This window comes from Nerophis ophidion, unplaced genomic scaffold (genome assembly GCF_033978795.1).
Source record: "Nerophis ophidion isolate RoL-2023_Sa unplaced genomic scaffold, RoL_Noph_v1.0 HiC_scaffold_45, whole genome shotgun sequence".
In the NCBI taxonomy this organism is placed as follows: Eukaryota; Metazoa; Chordata; class Actinopteri; order Syngnathiformes; family Syngnathidae; genus Nerophis; species Nerophis ophidion.
Window position 1 is genome coordinate 209,661 of NW_026906967.1, and position 24,740 is coordinate 234,400.

The 24,740-nt window shown below is 40.3% G+C and overlaps 2 protein-coding genes and 2 non-coding genes across 4 annotated transcripts; 2 read left to right on the top strand and 2 right to left on the bottom strand.

The window, feature by feature from the left end:
* The first annotated feature begins 5,292 nt into the window (after positions 1-5,292).
* LOC133546845 (oocyte zinc finger protein XlCOF8.4-like) lies at positions 5,293-11,258 on the top strand. The gene is made up of 2 exons (XM_061892682.1): positions 5,293-5,355; positions 9,717-11,258. Exon 2 carries the CDS (start codon positions 9,767-9,769, stop codon positions 10,604-10,606), a length of 840 nt encoding a protein of 279 aa, XP_061748666.1. The 5' UTR covers positions 5,293-5,355; positions 9,717-9,766; the 3' UTR covers positions 10,607-11,258.
* Positions 11,259-16,926: 5,668 nt separating this feature from the next.
* trnak-uuu (transfer RNA lysine (anticodon UUU)) lies at positions 16,927-16,999 on the top strand. Its single transcript has one exon. It is a non-coding gene; the product is annotated as a tRNA-Lys (tRNA).
* A 1,806-nt stretch (positions 17,000-18,805) lies between these two features.
* trnay-gua (transfer RNA tyrosine (anticodon GUA)) lies at positions 18,806-18,892 on the bottom strand. The gene is given in 2 exon segments: positions 18,806-18,841; positions 18,856-18,892. It is a non-coding gene; the product is annotated as a tRNA-Tyr (tRNA).
* Positions 18,893-21,254: 2,362 nt separating this feature from the next.
* LOC133546828 (gastrula zinc finger protein XlCGF28.1-like) lies at positions 21,255-22,886 on the bottom strand. The gene has a single exon (XM_061892660.1). The coding sequence runs from the start codon at positions 22,850-22,852 to the stop codon at positions 21,374-21,376; it is 1,479 nt and encodes a 492-aa protein (XP_061748644.1). The 5' UTR covers positions 22,853-22,886; the 3' UTR covers positions 21,255-21,373.
* Between the last annotated feature and the right edge of the window lie 1,854 nt (positions 22,887-24,740).

The following is a 24,740-nucleotide window of genomic DNA, read 5'->3' on the forward strand; positions in this document are numbered from 1 at the left end:
AAACGTGTTTGAAGGAAGTGAGCAACACTCACTATTGTCCCAGTGAAACACGTGTTTGAAGGAAGTGTGCACCACTCACTATTGTCCCAGTGAAACACGTGTTTGAAGGAAGTGTGCACCACTCACTATTGTCCCAGTGAAAAACGTGTTTGAAGGAAGTGAGCAACACTCACTATTGTCCCAGTGAAACACAAGTTTGAAGGAAGTGTGCACCACTCACTATTGTCCCAGTGAAACACGTGTTTGAAGGAAGTGTGCACCACTCACTATTGTCCCAGTGAACACGTGTTTGAAGGAAGTGTGCACCACTCACTATTGTCCCAGTGAAAAACGTGTTTGAAGGAAGTGAGCAACACTCACTATTGTCCCAGTGAAACACAAGTTTGAAGGAAGTGTGCACCACTCACTATTGTCCCAGTGAAACACGTGTTTGAAGGAAGTTTGCACCACTCACTATTGTCCCAGTGAAAAACGTGTTTGAAGGAAGTGAGCAACACTCACTATTGTCCCAGTGAAAAACGTGTTTGAAGGAAGTGAGCAACACTCACTATTGTCCCAGTGAAACACGTGTTTGAAGGAAGTGTGCACCACTCACTATTGTCCCAGTGAAACACGTGTTTGAAGGAAGTGTGCACCACTCACTATTGTCCCAGTGAAAAACGTGTTTGAAGGAAGTGAGCAACACTCACTATTGTCCCAGTGAAACACGTGTTTGAAGGAAGTGTGCACCAGTCACTATTGTCCCAGTGAAACACGTGTTTGAAGGAAGTGTGCACCACTCACTATTGTCCCAGTGAAAAACGTGTTTGAAGGAAGTGAGCAACACTCACTATTGTCCCAGTGAAACACGTGTTTGAAGGAAGTGTGCACCACTCACTATTGTCCCAGTGAAACACGTGTTTGAAGGAAGTGTGCACCACTCACTATTGTCCCAGTGAAACACGTGTTTGAAGGAAGTGTGCACCACTCACTATTGTCCCAGTGAAAAACGTGTTTGAAGGAAGTGAGCAACACTCACTATTGTCCCAGTGAAAAACGTGTTTGAAGGAAGTGAGCGACACTCACTATTGTCCCAGTGAAACACGTGTTTGAAGGAAGTTTGCACCACTCACTATTGTCCCAGTGAAAAACGTGTTTGAAGGAAGTGAGCAACACTCACTATTGTCCCAGTGAAAAACGTGTTTGAAGGAAGTGAGCAACACTCACTATTGTCCCAGTGAAACACGTGTTTGAAGGAAGTGTGCACCACTCACTATTGTCCCAGTGAAACACGTGTTTGAAGGAAGTGTGCACCACTCACTATTGTCCCAGTGAAACGTGTGTTTGAAGGAAGTGTGCACCACTCACTATTGTCCCAGTGAACACGTGTTTGAAGGAAGTGTGCACCACTCACTATTGTCCCAGTGAAACACGTGTTTGAAGGAAGTGTGCACCACTCACTATTGTCCCAGTGAAACACGTGTTTGAAGGAAGTGAGCAACACTCACTATTGTCCCAGTGAAACACGTGTTTGAAGGAAGTGTGCACCACTCACTATTGTCCCAGTGAAACACGTGTTTGAAGGAAGTGTGCACCACTCACTATTGTCCCAGTGAACACGTGTTTGAAGGAAGTGTGCACCACTCACTATTGTCCCAGTGAAACACGTGTTTGAAGGAAGTGAGCAACACTCACTATTGTCCCAGTGAAACACGTGTTTGAAGGAAGTGTGCACCACTCACTATTGTCCCAGTGAAACACGTGTTTGAAGGAAGTGTGCACCACTCACTATTGTCCCAGTGAAACACGTGTTTGAAGGAAGTGTGCACCACTCACTATTGTCCCAGTGAAACACGTGTTTGAAGGAAGTGTTCACCACTCACTATTGTCCCAGTGAAACACGTGTTTGAAGGAAGTGTGCACCACTCACTATTGTCCCAGTGAAACACGTGTTTGAAGGAAGTGTGCACCACTCACTATTGTCCCAGTGAAAAACGTGTTTGAAGGAAGTGAGGAACACTCACTATTGTCCCAATGAAAAACTTGTTTGAAGGAAGTGAGCAACACTCACTATTGTCCCAGTGAAACACGTGTTTGAAGGAAGTGTGCACCACTCACTATTGTCCCAGTGAAACACGTGTTTGAAGGAAGTGTGCACCACTCACTATTGTCCCAGTGAAACGTGTGTTTGAAGGAAGTGTGCACCACTCACTATTGTCCCAGTGAAACACAAGTTTGAAGGAAGTGTGCACCACTCACTATTGCCCCAGTGAAACACGTGTTTGAAGGAAGTGTGCACCACTCACTATTGTCCCAGTGAAAAACGTGTTTGAAGGAAGTGAGCAACACTCACTATTGTCCCAGTGAAAAACGTGTTTGAAGGAAGTGAGCAACACTCACTATTGTCCCAGTGAAACACAAGTTTGAAGGAAGTGTGCACCACTCACTATTGTCCCAGTGAAACACGTGTTTGAAGGAAGTGTGCACCACTCACTATTGTCCCAGTGAAAAACGTGTTTGAAGGAAGTGAGCAACACTCACTATTGTCCCAGTGAAAAACGTGTTTGAAGGAAGTGAGCAACACTCACTATTGTCCCAGTGAAACACGTGTTTGAAGGAAGTGTGCACCACTCACTATTGTCCCAGTGAAACGCGTGTTTGAAGGAAGTGTGCACCACTCACTATTGTCCCAGTGAAACACAAGTTTGAAGGAAGTGTGCACCACTCACTATTGTCCCAGTGAAACACGTGTTTGAAGGAAGTGTGCACCACTCACTATTGTCCCAGTGAAACACGTGTTTGGCCAACATTTGTTCCGCGGTTGAGAACACTTCGATGACGTCACACAGGAGGAAAAACAAAGCAAGATGGCGTCTGGCGGAGAATACGTTGTATTGGTTATTATGGTTTCTAGGTCTTAATTACAACGTACATGTGCACATGTGTGTCGTTTAACAGAGTAAACGTCGTTATTAATTGTTTGTATGCGGATACATTAGTCTGAGTGCACTTTGACGTGCTAGCCTAGCCTGCTGGTTAGCTTAGCTTGTTAGCTGCTAACAAAGAGAGGCGGAAGTGATCGACACATCAAAGCAGAGATCCAATGTAAGTGTAAAGTGTTTTTATTGTGTGAACATGTCTACATTACAAATGATGTGAGTGTTGCTGAATCAGCGACTAACTGCTGCCGTTGAAGAAATATTTGTGATTTTAGAAAAAAAAAAAAAAAAACGACAACAGAATAAGAGGAGGAACTTTGTCCAACAAAAGAGGAGAAGGAGCAACAACATCAACTACTGGACGCTGTTTTCAAGAAACATCAAGTTGTGTTACACATCCATCCATCTATCTTCTGCTGCTTATCTGAGGTCGGGTCGCAGGGGCAGCAGCCTAAGTAGGGAAGCCCAGCCTTTCTATGGCGTCACATTAGTGCCAAAAATCCAAGCGCATAAAAACTTTTATTGCGTGTGCGCGACACCCTTTTGTGCGCGTGTGATGTCTTTGTGCACGCGCGCAGCGCCTTTTTGAGTGCGGGCGGCGCCTATTTGCAAGGGTGCAGTACCTATGTGCACGCGCGCTGTCTTCGTTTTGGCACTTTGTGGGCAGTTATTCTTACACGACCCCTTCTTTTTGATTGGTCAGGCGAAAACAGCTGCAGGCCAATCAGACGTATAGCAGGGCGGGTCATGGTCAATATGTATCAAGATGATACAGCTCCTGTCGACAAACACATTAGAAAAGTCCAAATTAGTGGAGTTGTGGAAAATGCCAATTGAATTTGATCTAAAAGTCTTTAAAGAAGGTAATGTCTCATCTGTTGAGAGAACATCACATAGTTAATGAAGAGTCAAGATCAATATCTCTCTTTTCATACAAGCAGTCCACACATGTCAGTCAATGATGGAAATTATATTTTCAAATGTGTTTTCTTTCCTCACTTGTCTGTTTTAAAAAAAATATTTTTATTCATTTAATATTTGTATATGTAAATATTGAATGTATGCCACAATGTTGGACTATTAATTTTCTTTCCTCTATCTACTTTAAGTTTACACCAGAGTCTACCTGAAGCCACTTATCTATGCGTACTTCATATCAGGACCACATGATTAGCATATGGGCCTAATTATTGATGTTATGATTGCAATGACTATTTTAGTAGAATAATGAATGACAGGTTATCACTACAACTAAGTAATATGGTTTTAATATTACTATAAAAAGTATTTACGTTTCTGCAAACAACTCAAACTATGGAAAATGAGATATCAGCCCAGATCAGTATAGATGGCAGAGTTAAAAATATGTATTTAAAAAAAACAACAAAAAAAGCTAGCTCCATACATTAGGCAAATTCAATCTGAGAGATAATAGTATTAAAGACTTACTTGTTCAGCCATGAAAACCTGATTTCCTTTCTTTTTAATCCCAGGGAACTGCCATGAACCTTTCATCATAGATATGAATAAACACTCCATGTTTCTCCATCTTACCTCGGACTGCTGGCCCCCATCATTTTATTGATGTCAATGATACATCTACTATTTAAATATACACATACATACAATACTAAGACATTTACAACAAATCGAAAGGAGGAAAGAAAATTAATAGTCCCACTTTGTGGCATACATTCAATATTTACATATACAAATATTAAATAAATACAAATATTTTTTAAGACAGACAAGTGAGGAAAGGAAACATATTTGAAAATATAATTTCCATCATTGACTGACATGTGTGGACTGATTGTATGAAAAGAGAGATATTGATCTTGACTCTTCATTAACTATGTGATGTTCTCTCAACAGATGAGACATTACCTTCTTCAAAGACTTTTAGATTAAATTCAATTGACATTTTCCACAACTCCACTAAATTTTGACTTTTTAGAATGTGTTTGTCGACAGGAGCTGTATTATCTTGATACATATTGTCGACAGGAGCTGTATCATCTTGATACATATTGACCATGACCCGCCCTGCTATACTTCTGATTGGCCCTCAGCTATTTTCGCCCCGACCAATCAAAACGGCGGGGCCGTGTAAGTATAACCGCCCACAAAGTGCCAAAACAAAGACGGCGCGCGCGCACATAGGCACCGCGCGCACGCAAATGGGTGTCGCGCACGAAGTGGAGAATCAGCGCTCGATAACAGTTTTTATGCGCTTGGATTTTTGGCACTAATGTGACGCCATAACTTTCCTTTCCCCAGCCGCTTCATACAGCTCTTCCTAGGGGAACCCGAGGCGTTCCCAAGCGAGCCAGTTTCTAACATAATAGTGAGAGTCCAGTCCATAGTGGGGCCAGCCAGAGACCATCCCGAGCGCAGACAGGTCAGCAACGCAGAGATGTCCCCAACCGATTAACAGGTGAGCTGTCCACCCCAGGTCCCGACTTTGGAAAGATATATATATATATATATTTACGCATATATAAAATTAAAAACTAAATAAGATAAGGCTCAGAATTGGTTTCTTAACAAAACTTTTCTACATATAAAGTACAACATTTCCACGTATAAAGTGCAACATTAACCTGCTTCAAGTTGTTGCTCAGATTAAATAAAATGACAAAACTTTTCTTCTACATACAAAAAGTGCAACATTAAACAGTTTCAAGTCAACTCAGCCTCAGATTAATTTTTCTTCCCCCTCCCCACCCTATAACCCTGATGACTTTCACTCAATTTTCATGTTTTCTGCCAGAAAAATGAGTTTAACCACCTTGTCTGCAGAAAGAGCAGACCTGCTTGCAGTTACAATATCCCCAGCTGTGAAAAATACCCTTTCGCTGGACACAGAGGTAGCAGGTATGGTGAGGTAGTGTCTGGCTAACTTGGCAGTAAGAAGATATGTGGGCTCATTGTTTTCCCACCATAGAAGTGGGTCAAAATCGAGTTTTTAATGGACTATGGTCTTAAATCTGCTGCTGTAAAAACACCAACAGCATTTGTTATTGCTTTAGCCCTGCCTGAGTTGCCGAGTAGAAGCTGCTTGAATGCAGTGGGAGCTGCGTTTGTTCGTCTTTCTCTTCGTTGAAGCGATGTTACCCATTGTTGTATCGCACTGCGTAGCCGAAGTGTTCCCAAACGGGAGATCTTAACGAGGCAGGAGTGTCTTTCAGCTCTGGATTTTACACTTTGTAGTAGCCCGGTCATTGCTAGCATGCCGTGTGTTGTGCCTCAGTGTACATTGTTGACACAACGTGTGGTGCGCTACTTAATATGTCCGTGTGGAAACTTGTTCGATACACCACCGGACCGAACCCAAACCCCCGTACCGAAACAGTTCAATACAAATACACGTACCGTTACACCCTTAATACACACACATCTGAAGATTATAAAAAAATAAATATATTTGGTGGGCTAAACAAAAGGACTCGGCAAACCAATGTTTGGTATGAGTGCTATGACCTCAAATCTATATCTTAATAACAATATATGTCACGATATATCATTTGGTATATGTTTGATGATAGAAGAATTTCAAAACTGTTTACAAAGGCTCTTAATTTGGCAGCTGACATATGCAGTAACATATTGTGTCTTTTCTAATTGTATTATTTTGTCAAAACAATTATTATTAATGTACTTGTTTATTTACTGTTAATATCTGGTTACTTTATTTGAGAACATAGTACTGGGAATGATGTAATAATAGGGACGGCGTGGCGCAGTGGGAGAGTGGCCGTGCGCAACTCGAGGGTCCCTGGTTCAATCCCCACCTAGTACTAACCTCGTCACGTCCATTGTGTCCTGAGCAAAACACTTCACCCTTGCTCCTGATGGGTGCTGGTTAGCACCTTGCATGGCAGCTCCCTCCATCAGTGTGTGAATGGGTAAATGTGAATGGGTAAATGTGGAAGTAGTGTCAAAGCGCTTTGAGTACCTCGAAGGTAGAAAAGCGCTATTCAAGTACAACCCATTTATAGAGGTGTAACAGTACACCAAAATTTCGGTTCGGTACATACCTCGGTTCAGAGGTCACGGTTCGGTTCATTTTCGGTACAGTAAGAAAAAACAAAATATACATTTTTTTATTATTTATTTAACAAATTTGGGGCTTCACGGTGGCAGAGGGGTTAGTGCGTCTGCCTCACAATACGAAGGTCCTGCAGTCCTGGGTTCAAATCCAGGCTCGGGATCTTTCTGTGTGGAGTTTGCATGTTCTCCCCGTGAATAAGTGGGTTCCCTCCGGGTACTCCGGCTTCCTCCCACCTCCAAAGACATGCACCTGGGGATAGGCCCCTCCCACCTCCAAAGACATGCACCTGGGGATAGGCCCCTCCCACCTCCAAAGACATGCACCTGGGGATAGGTTGATTGGCAACACTAAATGGTCCCTAGTGTGTGAATGTTGTCTGTCTATCTGTGTTGGCCCTGTGATGAGGTGGCGACTTGTCCAGGGTGTACCCCGCCTTCCGCCCGATTGTAGCTGAGATAGGCGCCAGCGCCCCCGCAACCCCACAAGGGAATAAGCGGTAGAAAATGGATGGATGGCTTTAACAAATTTGCTAAATCTCCCACCAAAAATATTTTTCCTAGTGGAATATTTGATGTGAAGTTTTGGGAAACTTGGATAGGTCATTAATTCATAATAACTATGATTTTGATTCAATATTATGTTTTAAGCAATGACAGTTTGAAAGAAAAAAATCAATCATCAATCAATGTTTATTTATATAGCCCTAAATCACAAATGTCTCAAAAGACTGTACAAACCACTACGACTACGACATCCTCGGAAGAACCCACTTAAGGGCAAGGAAAACTCACACCCAGTGGGACGCCAGTGACAATGATGACTATGAGAAACCTTGGAGAGGACCTCAAAAGTGGGCAAACCCCCCCCCTCGATAATGAATGTCGAGCGGGTCTAACATGATACTGTGAAAGTTCAATCCATAATGGTTCCAACACAGCCGCGAGAGTTCAATTCAAAGCGGATCCAAGACAGCAGCGAGAGTCCCATTCACAGCAAACCATCCCAAGCGGAGGCGGATCAGCAGCGTAGAGATGTCCCCAACCGATACAGGCGAGCGGTCTATCCTGGGTCCCGACGAGCGGTCCATCCTGGGTCTCGACTCTGGACAGCCAGTACTTCATCCATGGTCATCGGACCGGACCCCCTCCACAAGGGAGGGAGGGACAGAGGAGAAAAAGAAAAGAAGCGGCAAATCAACTGGTCTAAAAAGGAGGTCTATTTAAAGGCTAGAGTATACAGATTAGTTTTAAGGTGAGACTTAAATGCTTCTACTGAGGTAGCATCTCGAACTGTTACCGGGAGGGCATTCCAGAGTACTGGAGCCCGAACGGAAAACGCTCTATAGCCCGCAGACTTTTTTGGGGCTTTAGGAATCACTAATAAGCCGGAGTCTTTTGAAGGCAGATTTCTTGCCGGGACATATGGTACAATACAATCGGCAAGATAGGATGGAGCTAGACCGTGTAGTATTTTATACGTAAGTAGTAAAACCTTAAAGTCACATCTTAAGTGCACAGGAAGCCAGTGCAGGTGAGCCAGTACAGGTATATATGTATGTATATATGTATATAAAGGTATATACAGTACAGGCGTAATGTGATCAAACTTTCTTGTTCTTGTCAAAAAACAGCTTTGTTTTATTAGTCAACGTTGCAACTTTTTCTAAATTACATTTAGCCTTTAAGCTCTTTTATTTCACTTTTGTTTATGTTTTTGTTTATGTGAATAGTATTTTTAGAATGTGCTGTGGGCCTTTAAAACATTAGCTGTGTGCCGCAAATGGCCTCCAGGGCACACTTTTGACACCCCTGCTATAGATAATAAAAAATTAAATCTGATTAATCAAAGGATAAAAATCAGAGCCTGGCGACGCATGCGCATTTATCATAACTCTCTCGCTCTCTCTGTCTCTCTGTCTCTGGCCCTCCCTCACGAATGTTAACGCTGCGTGCACCACTTTTTGTTTTGTTTTTAACCCCTTCTTATCCTTGAACGTACATTGAAAATACACGCAACCATAACTTAAAATGCCGGACATTCGAGGCATTTAAGAAACTCCACCTGGACATCTCCATAAAGAGGACATATCTCGTGAAAAGAGGAGGTGTGGTCAGTCTATCATATCCCAGTCGTTGCTAGCATGCCGTGTGTTGTTGTTTTTTTGATTGATTGAAACTTTTATTAGTAGATTGCACAGTACAGTACATATTCTGTACAACACCCAAATAAGTTTTTCAACTTGTTTAAGTCGGGGTCCACGTAAATCAATTCATGGTGCCTCGGTGTGCATTATTTACACAACGTGCGCCGCTACTTATATGTCCGTGTCGGATCAGTTCACCTCCGAATCGAACCGAAACCTCCGTACCAAAACGGTTCAATACAAATACACGTACCGTTGCACCTCTACCCATTTATCATTATTTATCATTTAATATTTTACTGCATATTTCAGCAACTAAATTAGGAGCCTGTGTAGTCTGTTTTAAAATGGTTCTGTTAATAATTATATATGAAATAATACATTGCAAAATCAATTTTAAACCATGTCGTCTGTCCATAATAAAAAGTCCTGTCGTCCTGGTTTGTTTTTCTTTTCCTGTGAATAATGTTGTAAAGAGCAGCGTGTTTGTGCGTCACTGAGATTTCAAGACAGTTCATACGATAACTTGTTTTTCCTAAGTGCATGTAAAAGTACTGAATGCATTGTGTGACTGAGCAGAGATGCTGTGTTTGTCTTGCAGACGTCTGTGAAGAACATCTTCACCCTGAGCAACAGAAGTGGAGCTTCAGGATGCAGACGGAGGAGCCACAGCCCTCCCACATTAAGAAGGAAGAGGAATACCTTCAGATCCCCCATTTTAAAGAGGAAGAGGAACACCCACTAATCCCCAAATTTAAAGAGGAAGCTGAGGATCCACAGAGCCCTCACATTAAGGAGGAAGAGGAAGAACACAGCATCAGTCAGCAGGGAGAGCATCTTGAAGGACTGGAGGAGGTTGATGTCATCAAGATGCCAGTGACTGGTGTCCCTGTGAAGAGTGAAGATGATGAGGTGAAAGGTGAAAGTGAGGAGAGGGGAGGGGGGGAGCCTCCAAGCAGCAGCTCAACACAACACATGACAACAGAAGCTGATGGAGACCACTGTGGAGGATCACAAGCAGACAAGCTCTTAGCTCCACTATCAGATAGTGAGGACACAACGTCACACTCTCCTGACACTGATGATGAAGACTCTAAAGATGATAAGACATGTCACACTGACAACACTCACTTCACATCTTCTCACTGTCACAAAACTTTTAAATACCATTGTCGTCTGAAAAGACACATGAGAACACACACTGGAGAAAAACCTTTTATCTGTTCAATATGTGGTAAAGGTATTACACAAAGTTGGAGTTTGAAAGTGCACATGAGAATGCACAGTGGTAAAAAAACTTTTGTCTGTTCAACCTGTGGTAAAGGTTTTACACAAAGTACAGATGTGAAAATACACATGAGAACACATACTGGTGAAAAACCTTTTTCCTGTTCAACCTGTGGTAAAGGTTTTACAGAAAGTAAAAATTTGAAAAGACACATGAGAACACACACTGGTGAAAAAAAGATTTTGTTCAAAGTAAACATTTGAAAGTACACATGAGAACACACACTGGTGAAAAACCTTTTCCTTGCTCAGAATGTGGTAAAGGTTTTGTACAAAGTCCCCATTTAAAAGTACACATGAGAACACACACTGGTGAAAAACTGTTTTCCTGTTCAATCTGTGGTAAAGGTTTTACACAAAGTCATCATTTGAAAGTACACGCAAGAAGACACACTGGTGAAAAACCTTTTTCCTGTTCAATCTATGGTAAAGGTTTTACAGAAAACTGGTGTTTGAAAGTACACAAGAGAACACACACTGGTGAAAATTCACATTCCTGTTCAATCTGCAACAGAAGCTTTAGTGAACGATCAAGCCTTGTAGCACACATGAGAAGACACCCAGGAGAGAAAGTGTTGAGTTGCAGTGGTGTGTGGTGAAAGATTGTCTTCTAAGTACCAGTGTAAGAAACACAAGTGTGCTGGTGAGAACAGCAGCAGCAAATGAAACTGCAGGATTTGAAATAAACTGTCCAGACTTTCATTTTGACTTTCTAACAACATCAGCACATATAACATGTGTGACATTGTTGTTTGTCTAACAATCTGTTTAATATGATCTTTACATTTATAGATTAGATATTTTATATTAATGCTTTTTTTCAGTCAAGTACATGCATTAATATGCACCATTGTGTACTTTTATTAAAAAAAGGGACGGAACAATTTGAGTAAAAAGCTGAGAGTAAACAGTACAATACACATTTTACATGCAATAAACATTTTGTGTGTATGTATACACACACACACACACACACACACACACTCATTTATGTATATATATATAATATATATATATATATATATATATATATATATATATAGAGAGAGAGAGAGAGAGAGAGAGAGAGAGAGAGAGAGAGAGAGAGAGAGAGAGAGAGAGAGAGCCTGTATATTCATCATACAATTTTAGACTTAATTATATGAAATATTGAAGTATTACATATTTGTATTTGTAATTGTTAATAATCCCATAGATTATCACCTTTATATGATATACATATGTACTGGTTCACATCTGAAACATCTTCTGGACCACTTCAGGAAGCATATTATTATTTACTTTATACATCATTTAAACAGTTGTCTTTTATACAATTTTAAAATGTGTGTCTCTTTGAATCATTTGTTGGGTCTCTATAATCATTTGTTATTCATTATCGTCATTACTCTGTATTATGATGATTGTGTTGTGATTGTTTTATATGTATGTCCCCAGACCTTTATGCGGTATAAAAGTAAGAGAAAATGGCAGATTTTTTTTTTTTGTGTGTGAAAGGATGGCTTTGTTTTTACAAACTTACATTTGTGGACGTATTATATATATTGTGTTTTAAACATTTTTTTTAATGTTATTTTTGTCTTTTTTAACATCCCCAAATCAATATCAGTCAAAGTTTGGAGTGTCAGACAAAAGCCAATATTGTACATCATCCCACAGAGATTTACTTTGCATACATTCTTAAAATAAATTGCTTATTTTGTTTTCCAATCACAGATCGAACAAGTGTTGTCTTCAATTGCAAAACAACATTCAAAATATTACTTTAAGTGGTCAATTCCATCTTTTTTTTTCCCTTAAATTAACTCTTTTGCCTTAGAAAGAATGGAAACTTTTAAGTTAAGAGTATTTTTTTTGTTCCAGGTTGTACTTAATGAAATCTTCAAATAATAAAATACTTTTAAAACTCAATAAGTGCATCCGTGACCAAATGCCTTTTTCAAACCATTGCTGTTCAAAGATGGATTTGTTTCTCATTTTAATATAAGAACAATTCCACAGTGGAGTATTGTGTGTGATGAAGTTGTGTTTGTAAATTAGTTTCCAGTACAACAACACTTGCTGGTAGGGATGGGTACTGTTCACTTTTCAACCGATTCGGAACACATTCCACTACCTCCAAATCAATACCAAGCCTCAACAGTACGACTTTTTGGTACTTTTGTGTCTGTTAATAATATTGATTGTTTGTGATAAATTTGTATTGCAACGTTTAAAAATAAGATTATTATTGCTAACTGCGATCCTTTTGTTACCATTTTTTTTGTTTTTTTGTTTTCATATCATCATTTACATGTAGCTTTATTTACATTTGCAAGTCCAGTACGCTAGATGGCTGTAGTGTAAATTCATAATGTCTTTTGTTGCACCCAAAAAAGTGTTAATACTGTAAATATTGGATTTATTATGCACCAGCTGTTTGATTCTAACATTCATCTTAGTTATAGTTTTTATTACCTCATTTTGTGGGTGTTAACGTCATGAGAAATTGCTAATGCTAACCAGTAGCATGTCAATAGCTAAGCCAATGTATATTAGCATCAAGCTACCATAACTTTTATAGCGTTTTTTTTTTAGTCCATTTCTTTGTTGGCATTGACAATTGCAACATTTACCTAAACGTAGTTTGACTCAGACTGCTCTCAGTGCTGCTGGAGTGATGGCCAAATGCCAACCAGAGGTCAAATGAGTTCCAAGTTGGATATTCAACAGACATTCAACATCCAGCCAGGCTGACTGTTTGAAAACTCATGCCACGTCTGTCAGTCCCTGCTGACAAGTGCTTTAGTTTAAGGGACCGTCAATAAAGTACTTGACATTGGCTCACTAAGAACATTTCAATTGTCAGTAGCTTCAGTCATGTGACCGAGAACCTCAAACCTGTTGCGATCTGCTGCTCAGATCTTCACATGTTTGTTTTTTCATTCTCAGTCCCACCCGTTTATTTCCTGTTTTTGTCCATCACTATGGTTACACATCAGTCCACCTGTTAGTCTCGCCCCGCACACCTGCTACTAATTTTCACCCTCCTATTTAAGCTCACCTTTTCTGTTTACTCATTCTCGGATCCTAATTTGCCCACGCGCATCAGTGACGACTCTCATCCTTCGTATGTATTTTCTCGCTAGCTCTCATGCTAAGCCACTTTATATTCCAGCTTTCATGCTGAATGTTTTTGTTTACTCTTTTGTGTCCTCGTACCAAGTTTTAGTTTTCCTTGTGTTTTATCCTAGCTTTCACGCTAGCGTCTTTTGTTTACCTTTTCTCTTTACACCAGTGTTTTTGTTCATAGCCTTTTGTTATTAAATAAATACCTTATATCTTACCTTTGCTGTGTTCTGCTTCGACGCATCCACGGGAAAACTACACCGGCATTACCATGCCGAAGAAGAGTCTTCACAAAACCTACTTTCATATTGTTTGTTCATCACTGCTGTAGTCGGCTTATGCCTTGAATTGTCCGGTTTTAAGGGATAAACAGTAGAAAATGGATGGATGGATGTTTAGTGACAGAGTGGAAACTGTCAAACCTCAAGCCCACCAAGTGCTCGAACCCAAAGCAGTTTTGGGAGAAAAGTTTACTGGTCAGATGAGACTTTGCCTCACCTCCAATCAAGAGTGAAAAGGCTGATCTTTGTACACAAGCAGCTTTTCCAACAAGACAACAATATTAAACACACATAAAAACTGTTTTCAAAGGGTTTCAGGCAGGTTTCTGGAATGTCCGTTCCAGAGACTGGACCTTAACCCTGCTAAACATTTGAGAACATTGCTTTGAACTGGCTCTGTGTCAAGAAAGCAACACATTTCAATCAAATCTACCAGTATTTCCAAGACCGGGGTCAAATATGCAAGCAAACTGTTGCCAGAAGCATCTTGCTTCATTTTTATTTATTTTTACGTGTTGTGAAGAAACCCTGAAGTGCTCTGTTATAAGAACATCAGACTTTCATTCTGACTTCCAGGATTCAAGTCCATAACTTTTATGGACAGAATTTCAAGGCGCAGTCAAGGCGTTGAGGGGACCCGGTTTGGTGACTGCAGGATTAGGTTCCTGCTTTTTGCAGATGATGTGGTCCTGATGGCTTCATCTGGCCAGGATCTTCAGCTCTCACTGGATCGGTTCGCAGCCGAATGTGAAGCGACTGGGATGAGAATCAGCACCTCCAAGTTCGAGTCCATGGTTCTTGCCTGGAAAAGGGTGGAGTGCCATCTGCGCGTTGGGGAGGAGACCCTGCCCCAAGTGGAGGAGTTCAAGTACCTCGGAGTCTTGTTCACGAGTGAGGGAAGAGTGGATGGTGAGATCGACAGGCGGATCGTAATGTGGACGCTGTATCGATCCGTTGTGGTGAAGAAGGAGCTGAGCCGAGAGGCAAAGCTCTCAATTTACCGGTCGATCTACATTCCCATCCTCACCTATGGTCATGAGCTTTGGGTTATGACCGAAAGGACAAGATCACGGGTACAAGCGGCACAAATGAGTTTCCTCCGCCTGGGTGGTGGGTCTCTCCCTTAGAGATAGGGTGAGAAGCTCTGTCATCCGAGGGGACCTCAAAGTAAAGCCACTGCTCCTCCACATGGAGAGGAGCCAGATGAGGTGGTTCGGGCATCTGGTCAGGATTTAGGGCACGTCCAAGCGGTAGGAGGCCACGGGGAAGACCAGGACACGTTGGGAAGACTATGTCTCCCGGCTGGCCTGGGAACACCTTGGGTTCCCCCGGGATGAGCTGGACAAAGTGACTGGGGAGAGGGAAGTCTGGGCTTCCCTGCTTAGGCTGCTGCCCCCGTGACCTGACCTCGGATAAGCCGAAGAAGATGGATGGATGGGTTAAGTAATGAAGTTAAACATTGTACTGATATGATCCATGAGCTTATAATGCAGTTTTACCAAGTGATAAAGTAACAGCACAAAGCACACATCAGTCATATTAAATGATGCATCAAGGACAATACTGTAATGACATCAAATAGATATTTTCAATTTCGCCAGAGTACCTGGTTGGTTTCACATCTTGTTCAATACCTCTTTTTTCAAAAGTGATCCTGCCACCGTCACCTGGTGGGTTGCCGTGACACTGGACACAAGACGCATCATAGCAGGTTTGACTGTTTATTATGTCAATAAACCAGTCTTCTTCTGGCCATCCGATCGCGTCACTTTTCAGCGCGCGGGCTCTTCCTGCTTGCCGCCGCCGCACGCCTTTCGGCATCCGGCGTTTGCGTCCGTTGCGGGGGTCGTCATCTCACTCTCTCGTCCTTGATCGTCGTGCTCGTTTTCTGTTTGCCGTGGTGTCCTCGCCTACTCCTCCTCGCTCGTTCCTCCTTCCCCTCTTTTGTGCTGCAACAATAGATGAGCAGATTGAGCGCAGGTTTGTGGTGAACGCACCTGACTTGGCTGGCTGGGGGCGTCGCTCTGAGTGCGTCCCGCCTCCTCTCTCCGCCGCACACCCCGCCTCCTGGCCGCCATTGCGGGTAGGACCGGCATTTGTCCGACCCTGCTGTTGGCTCCTCTGCTCCGTCTCTCCACACATCCAAAAAAAACAGGAAGGGTATGGTGCCATGACCCGGAGTCAAACCAGCCACAACACAGAGTACTAACCACTATACCATCACGGCTGTAACAAACCATCCAGACTGAGAATGTGTTTGCTTCCCTGTTCATGTTCATAGACAGAATAGTCACATCTAGTTTGAATGCTAGTGACCAAGCCCCAACATGTTTTACTCTAACAAGAGGAAGCCGTGCTCAGGCAAGATTTGTTTTGTTTCACCTTTTTCCTCACCCACTTTATTCTGATTGAATGTCCCAAGTATACCAACAGATACATCTTCCAGTTATCTATTCACAATAAAAAAGACAAATTATGCATGTTCCAGTTAGTAGATATTTATTTTAAATGCAAAAAAACACTCTCAAAGAAACAGCACTAAATTTTGTTTCAGTTCAATTAACAAAAACCAAAGAGCTACCCAGGAGTTGAACCTAGAATCTTCTAATCTGTAGTCAGACGCATTATCCATTGCACCACTAGCCCTATGTGAAGAAAGGTTTTACTGTAGTACAGGTTGTATATCATAAACATCTTAGGCCAAAGGAACACACAGTTTACATGAGGCTTACTACCAAAACAGGGTTTTACTGACTGCTTATGTTGGACTTTAAAATCTAGTGACCTTCTATTTGTTGCAGCCTGGGCCTTCACCAGCTCTACCTGTTGCAGCTAACCTCCACTAAAAAATAAAACAAAATGCTTCTGGCAATATTTTGGGGAGCATCCAAGTTAAATGCAGCTCAGAGTTTGCAACTTTGGGAGAGGAGCGTCTTTTTTGGTCAAAACCTTCTTTTTTGATGATGATGTAAAACTGGCCTATCTGTCAAAAATGAGCTTTGGGTTCAAGCACTTGGGGAGCTTGAACTTTGACAGTTCCCAGCTTGTCACTGAACATGCTGACTAATTCACCTTCACCTGAGATTGCCAATATGGATGTTCTCTCAGATGTTGGACATATCAGCACATCAAAGGTCCTGGGTAGCTCAGTCGGCAGAGCATCAGACTTTTAATCTGAGGGTCCAGGGTTCAAGTCCCTGTTTAAGTGGCTGATGCTGACCTCCATACATTTCTCAAAAAATGTCCCTTTGCCCCCCTGCAGCAGTCCTTCGAATCTATTTTTAATCTAAATAGTTTTCAACAATGATTGTTTTTCCTCTATTCAATTTGAAACACTGAAATTCAAAAACATCCCTCACATCCACTTTAGTTCAGGTGGGAGAGCGTTAGTGTGATCATCTGAAGGTTTAACCACAATACCTAAAACACAAACAGTTAGACAGTGTATCTGTATGAAAAAGTTGTGGTTAATATTTTGCTGTAGGTGTGTTAGATGCACCTTCACCTCACACTGAGCTCAGCTTTATTACTCTCAGTTTCAAGTTATACAGTCCAAGACAAACCCCTAAGGCAACAAATTTGTGTTTGAAACAGCCCGATGTAAGGCTCAGTTAAAGACCGTTAAACAGCGTAACGGTTGTCCAAATTAAAAATGGAGGAAATGTTTGTAACAACTGATACTAGGATTCCACCAGCAAGGCTGGCAGGCCAGGGAGACCATTTCAGTATTGTAAGAGCCACAGAAGGATTATTAGTAATAAGTACCATTTTAGAAGCATGTATATTTATGCTGAAACCCAGGATCGATCCACGGAGCATTGGATCTTCAGTCTGACGCTCTCCCAACTGAGCTATTTCAGCTACGAAACACCTTCATGGGTTTACACATTCAAATGTAACCAAGGTCTGCCCTATTGGTGACTTTTGAGGGGTGGAAGGAGGTCTTTCCAAGGGGTCTCAAAGTCTAGTATCGGTCAGCAGAACAGGTACTTGAATCCCAGAAGCTCAAAAAGAATGTCTTACGCTCCATGACTGAGCATTTCAGGGTCTCTAAAAAATGTACCAAAATGCTTCTGAAGAATGTTTTACTACCGAGAATGTTATGATTATTGCAAACATTTGGCAGATTTTTCAGAAATTTTCAAAAGTTCTTAGCAGGCTAATAAATAAGTCTTCAAGTATAGATGAAAAATGCTGAAAAGAAAAGCAGTTTAAGCGTCATGACCCGGAATTGAACCAGGGTTGCTGTGACCACAACACAGAGTACTAACCACGGCTGTTCCTACTCATCTTGATTGATAATGTGTTTGCTCTCCTGATGTCTAATGTTAAACCATCTGCTCAAGCCACATTCTGTTTGAACGACATCATGGAAGAGAATCTCAATCAGTGTGCTAATACTTGATGTTCTGGGGAAATATTTAGGTTTTACTCCATTGTGGTGTAAAGAACAACTGCTAAGATGTAAAATAGTCACATTTATATTGTTGTGCTCACCTTTTTCCTCACCCACTTTATTCTGATTGAATGCCCCGAGTATAAGAACAGATACAACTACCAGTTATACATTCACAATAATAAAGAGAAAAAAAACACATTTTTCAGTTTGTAGATTTAGAAAAGCCAAAGCAAAATAACTTCCCCCCAAAAATCACACAGAATATTGTTTCAGTTGAGTTAACAAACAACAGCATGCTGGCCAGGAGTTGAACCTAGAATCTTCTAGTCCGTAGTGAGACACATAATCCATTGCATCACTATCCCTACAGAAAGAAACATCTTACTGTAGGACATGTTGTGTTTCGTAAATATCTTACGCCAAAACAACACACAGTTTACATCCTCAGGATGTAAGACATTATTCGGATTCTTATTTGAACGACGTCACACAGAAATGTAATGTATGAATGAGTGAGAATGAGGGAGGGACGTTTTGGGTTGGTGCACTAATTGTAAGTGTATCTTGTGTTGTTTATCTTGATTTAATTAAAAAAAAAAAAAGCGTAACGGGTGATCCTTCGAGCCAGATTTGAACCAGCGACCTAAGGATTTCAGCATGAGCAACTACAGTCCTCCGCTCTACCAACTGAGCTATCGAAGGTTAGGATCAAACAATACTAATTCTGATTTTTGAGTCAAATTATTATCAAGCAATTAATCAATCAAAGTTGACTTCTATAGCCCTAAATCACAAGTGTCTCAAAGGGCTGCACAAGCCACAACGACATCCTGGGCTAAGATCCCACATCAGGGCAAGAAAAAGCTCAACCCAATGGGATGACAATGAGAAACCTTGTAGAGCAGTGGTCCCCAACCACCGGGCCGCGGCCACAGAATAAATGTTTATTTATTTATGTTTTAATCACAGTCAGATTTTTACTGCATGCCACTGGTAAGCGCACGGGTGAGAAGAGGTTTTAAAATTATTAGCTCCTGCTTACTTTTACCGCATGCCTTGATTAAGCGCAGGAGTGAGAAGAGGTTTTAAATTAATTAGCGCCCCGGCGCCTATTCAAGGAACTACGGTATATTATCACACAACTCTTATGCTTAAAGGCTGTTGCTATGGTTATTATCAAGTGTGCTGAAATTATTTTTTCTTTGTCTGTGCAAAGCTGGCAATCCACAAGATTGCAAGCAAGTCTCTTATCAGTGTTTGTTTCCAGAACCGGCCTGCTGACTGCCAAGACCGAACATCGAGTACCGTGACGTAGACAGAACAGAGACAAGGTGATATCACGACTGTCAGCACATTTGCATTTATGTATAATTATATATTGTGTCTAGCTGGAGCTGTGAAGATGACCCCCTCCCCTCAGCGACAGCCTCAGTGATGTAACCAGGGACCTCCCAAATAAATAGAGGCAGCACGTGGGCTGGACTTTTAGAACGTAGTTTGGATCTGTAACTAGAGTACAGCCCAAAACACATCTCTCCTCAATTGAGCAAAATGTAACTCTGTCTGTGCATGATTTCTTCCTTCTCGTCTGTTTAATAGACGCATCAGTGTTTGAACCTGACACCACTATAATCTTTTTACTCTTTTCTACTCTTTTAGCACTCGACTTACCTTCATGACCTTCTCTCCCCTCTAGTCCTATCCATGTCCATACCTTCCTCATACATCAGCTCACTGTCCCCTTCCATCTCCTTTTAAGCAGCTACCAGAAATCCATAGCTGGATAATGGAGAGGTTTTGTGAAAAAATAATAATACAAAATAATTGCCTGAAACCAAAAATTAAAATGAAATACATCTCCTCTGTTCTGTACATCATTGTCCAAGTGACATTATATTGTCATCTTCCTCTTTATGCCATTTCCTCAAGGTGACAGAAAAACATGATACAACCTGCCTATCATGTGATTCTACCATGTTGGCAAAATACAAACACACAATATATTGACATATATAACACATAAAACATGGAATTAGAAGTGAACAGTACCCATCCCTACCAGCAAGTGTTGTTGTACTGGAAACTAATTTACAAACACAACTTCATCACACACAATACTCCACTATGGAATTGTTCTTATATTCAAATGAGAAACAAATCCATCTTTGTACAGCAATGGTTTGAAAAAGGCATTTGGTCACTGATGCACTTATTGACTGATAAAAATATTTTAATATTTCAAGATTTAATTAAGTATGACCTGCAAATAAGAAATATTACAACATTTAAATAGGCTTTTATTTAAAATATTCTAGTTACTGCATCTTTTTTAATTGTTTTCTATTTCTTCTTATTATTATTTTCTCTGAAACAAAAAAATACTTAAAAGTATCCATTCTTTCTGAGATAAAAGAGTTAATCTAAATTAAAAAAAAGGATGGAATTGACCACTTAAAATTATATTATGGATGTTATTTTGCAATTGAAGACAGCACTTGTTGGTTCTGTGACTGTGAAACACAATAAACAGTTTATTTTATGAATGTATGCAAAGTAAATCTCTGTGGGATGATGTACAATATTGGCTTTTGTCTGACACTCCAAACTTTGACTGATATTGATGTTGTTTTGGGGATGTTGAAAAAAGAAAAAAATACATAAAAAATGTTTAGAACACAATACTGGATTTATTTGATGTATCCACAAATGTAAGTTTGTAAAAACAAAATCCTTTCACAAAAACAAAAAAAAAATCTGCTATTTTCTCTCACTTGTATATTGCATAAAGGTCTGGGGACATACATACAAAACAATCACAACACAATCATTATAATACAGAGTAATAACGGTAATGAATAAAATAGATTATAGAGACCCAACAAATGAATCAAAAAGTTGTTAGAAAGTCAAAATGAAAGTCTGGACAGTTTATTTCAAATCCTGCAGTTTCATTTGCTGCTGCTGTTCTCACCAGCACACTTGTGTTTCTTACACTGGTACTTAGAAGACAATCTTTCACCACACACACCGCAACTCAGCACTTTCTCTCCTGGGTGTCTTCTCATGTGTGCTACAAGGGTTGATCGGTCACAAAAGCTGCTGTTGCAGATTGAACAAGAATGTGATTTTTCACCAGTGTGTGTTCTAGTGTGTACTTTCAAACTGTTACTTTGTACAAAACCTTTACCACAGATTGAACAGGAAAAAGTTTTTTCGCCAGTGTGTTCTCATGTGTACTTTCAAATATTGATTTTGTGTAAAACCTTTACCACAGGTTGAACAGGGAAAAGGTTTTTCTCCAGTGTGCGTTCTCATGTGCACTTTCAAATATTGACTTTGTATAAAACCTTTACCACAGATTGAACAAGAAAACGTTTTTTTGCCAGTGTGTGTTCTCATGTGTCTTTTCAAATGTTGACTTTGTGTAAAACCTTTACCACAGATTGAACAGGAAAAAGGGTTTTCGCCAGTGTGTGTTCTCATGTGTACTTTCAAATATTGATTTTGTGTAAAACCTTTACCACAGGTTGAACAGGGAAAAGGTTTTTCTCCAGTGTGCGTTCTCATGTGCACTTTCAAATATTGACTTTGTATAAAACCTTTACCACAGATTGAACAAGAAAACGTTTTTTTGCCAGTGTGTGTTCTCATGTGTCTTTTCAAATGTTGACTTTGTGTAAAACCTTTACCACAGATTGAACAGGAAAAAGGTTTTTCGCCAGTGTGTGTTCTCATGTGTACTTTCAAATATTGATTTTGTGTAAAACCTTTACCACAGGTTGAACAGGGAAAAGGTTTTTCTCCAGTGTGCGTTCTCATGTGCACTTTCAAATATTGACTTTGTATAAAACCTTTACCACAGGTAGAACAGGAAAAGGGTTTTTCACCAGTGTGTGTTCTCATGTGTACTTTCACATTAGGACTTCGAACAAAACGTTTACCACAGACTGAACAGATAAAAGGTTTTTCTCCAGTGTGTGTTCTCATGTGCACTTTCACATTGTGACTTCGAACAAAACGTTTACCACAGACTGAACAGATAAAAGGTTTTTCTCCAGTGTGTGTTCTCATGTGTCTTTTCAGATAACTATGGTATTTAAATGTTTTGTGAGAGTGAGAAGATGTGAAGTGAGTGTTGTCAGTGTGACATGTCTTATCATCTTTAGAGTCTTCATCATCAGTGTCAGGAGAGTGTGACGTTGTGTCCTCACTATCTGATAGTGGAGCTAAGAGCTTGTCTGCTTGTGATCCTCCACAGTGGTCTCCATCAGCTTCTGTTGTCATGTGTTGTGTTGAGCTGCTGCTTGGAGGCTCCCCGCCTCCCCTCTCCTCACTTTCACCTTTCACCTCATCATCTTCACTCTTCACAGGGACACCAGTCACTGGGAACATCAGTCCTGCAATATGCTCTCCCTCCTGACTAAGGCTGTGTTCCTCCTCTTCTTCTTTAATGTGGGAGGTCTGTGGCGCCTCTTCTTCCTTTTTAAAGTGGTAGGTCAGTGGTTCCTCCTTGTTCAGTTTAATGTTGGGGGTCAGTGGATCATTCACTTTCTTTATAAAGTGTGGGGTCTCTGGTACCTCCTCTTCCTCTTTAAAATGGAGGAAGAGTGGGTCCTTGTCTTCCTCTTTCAAGTAAGAGGGCTGAGGCTCCTCCTTCACCATCCTGGAGCTCCACTCCTGTTGCTCAGAGAGAAGATGTTCTTCACAGACGTCTGCAAGACACATTATAATAACTTTTATGAAAAATAAACAGAACTTTTCCTAATGTTTTTGTTTCAACTCTGAAGTTGCACGCAAGGAACAAACTGAGCCCACACAAACCCTCATGGTAGCACAAGACATTTTTCTATCCTTCCTAGGTGGGCACACACACACACACACACACACACACACACACACACACACACACACACACACACACACACACACATTAACATGTCTAACATAGTAGCCTCTCCATTTTTTAAAAGTTTTATAGAGTGTATAGTTGACATACACAATACTGTTAAATGAAATATATTAGATGTACAGAGATGACAGACAAGTCCTTCATAGATTTTCAAAACAACTGACATCTGACAAATCAGACTGCTAGTATCAGACTGTAAAATACATGGTCATCTTTAATGGATTGATCAGTCAAATCATACTGTCAGTGACCTATTGATCACATTAAATTCCGGGGGCGTGGCTTAGAGGTCATAAACCATTTTGATTGATCTGTTTTTGACTATTTGACAGAGAGTGGGTGTTATATTCTCTTATGGCCCCCACCTGTGGAACAGCCTGCCAGAGAGCCTCAGGACTGCAGAAACCATTGATGTATTTTTTAAAAGGGCTAAGGACACACCTTTTTAATCAGACTTTTTACTGATCATGTTCAACTCCTGTTTTTTTATTATTCATTGTATTGTATTCTATCAGTGTGTCTTTGAAGAATTGGGGCCAATCCCTCTTAGTACCATTTTTAATAAAGCTATTGAGGATGCCCCCATGTTGCTCTCATATTGTTTTTGTGTCAGTCTAATAATTGACTGTAATATTATTTTCTACATGTTTGTAGTATGCTAGTTAGCTTGTTTTTATACCTTTTGTACTTGCTTGTGTTATACATTTTCGATATAATGTATTCTTATTAGAAGCTTTTTAAATATTTTTGTCGTCCATGGTTGATTATTCTTTCTCTGCTTTCTACTGAGTTGTTTCCATGGACAATGTTTGTCATTAAAAAAAATCAACGTGTTTAAGAAATGTTCATATGCTTCATCAACATCATTTTCATTGGACACATTGTCCTAATTTAGCTTTTCTAGCTCATTTTTGAAAACAATCATCCTCTTCTCTGTGCAAATTTTTCAAAATGTATTAATGTCTTCCATGTTCTTCTTCTTGGAGTTTCCATCATATATTGCGAAAAATGGCAGATGATGACTAATGTTGGTTATAAGTAGACCACTTGTAATGTTGTTATCAAAATCATTGGTAAAGATATGATCAATAAGCGTGGCACAGTGTCCTGTGATGCTGCTTGGCTTTGTGATTTTAGGATATAAACTGATGCTGTACATTGTATCAATGAAGTCATCAATGGACTTTTGTTAGTTAGGGTTCAATAAGTCAATATTAAAGTCACCACATAAGAACATTATTTTTTGACCATTGTCCATGTAATTTGCCTTTATCCAATCTTCAAATGTTTCTATACTTAATCTATATATACAACTGATGAATATGTGTTTGCTTTTTTCCTGACATATTTCAATGCTTATACATTCTACAAAACCCAAAACTAGTGAAGTTTGCACGTTGTGTGAACCGTAAATAAAAAAAGAATACAATGATTTGCAAATCCTTTTCGACTTATATTCAATTGAATAGACTGCAAAGCCAAGATATTTAACATTCGAAATGGAAAACGTTTTTATTGTTTACAAATATAAGTTCAATTGGAATTTGATGCCTGCAACTAATTTCAAAGGAGCTGGCACAGGTGGCAAAAAAGACTGATAAAGTTGAGGAATGCTCATCAAACACATAATTGGAACATCCC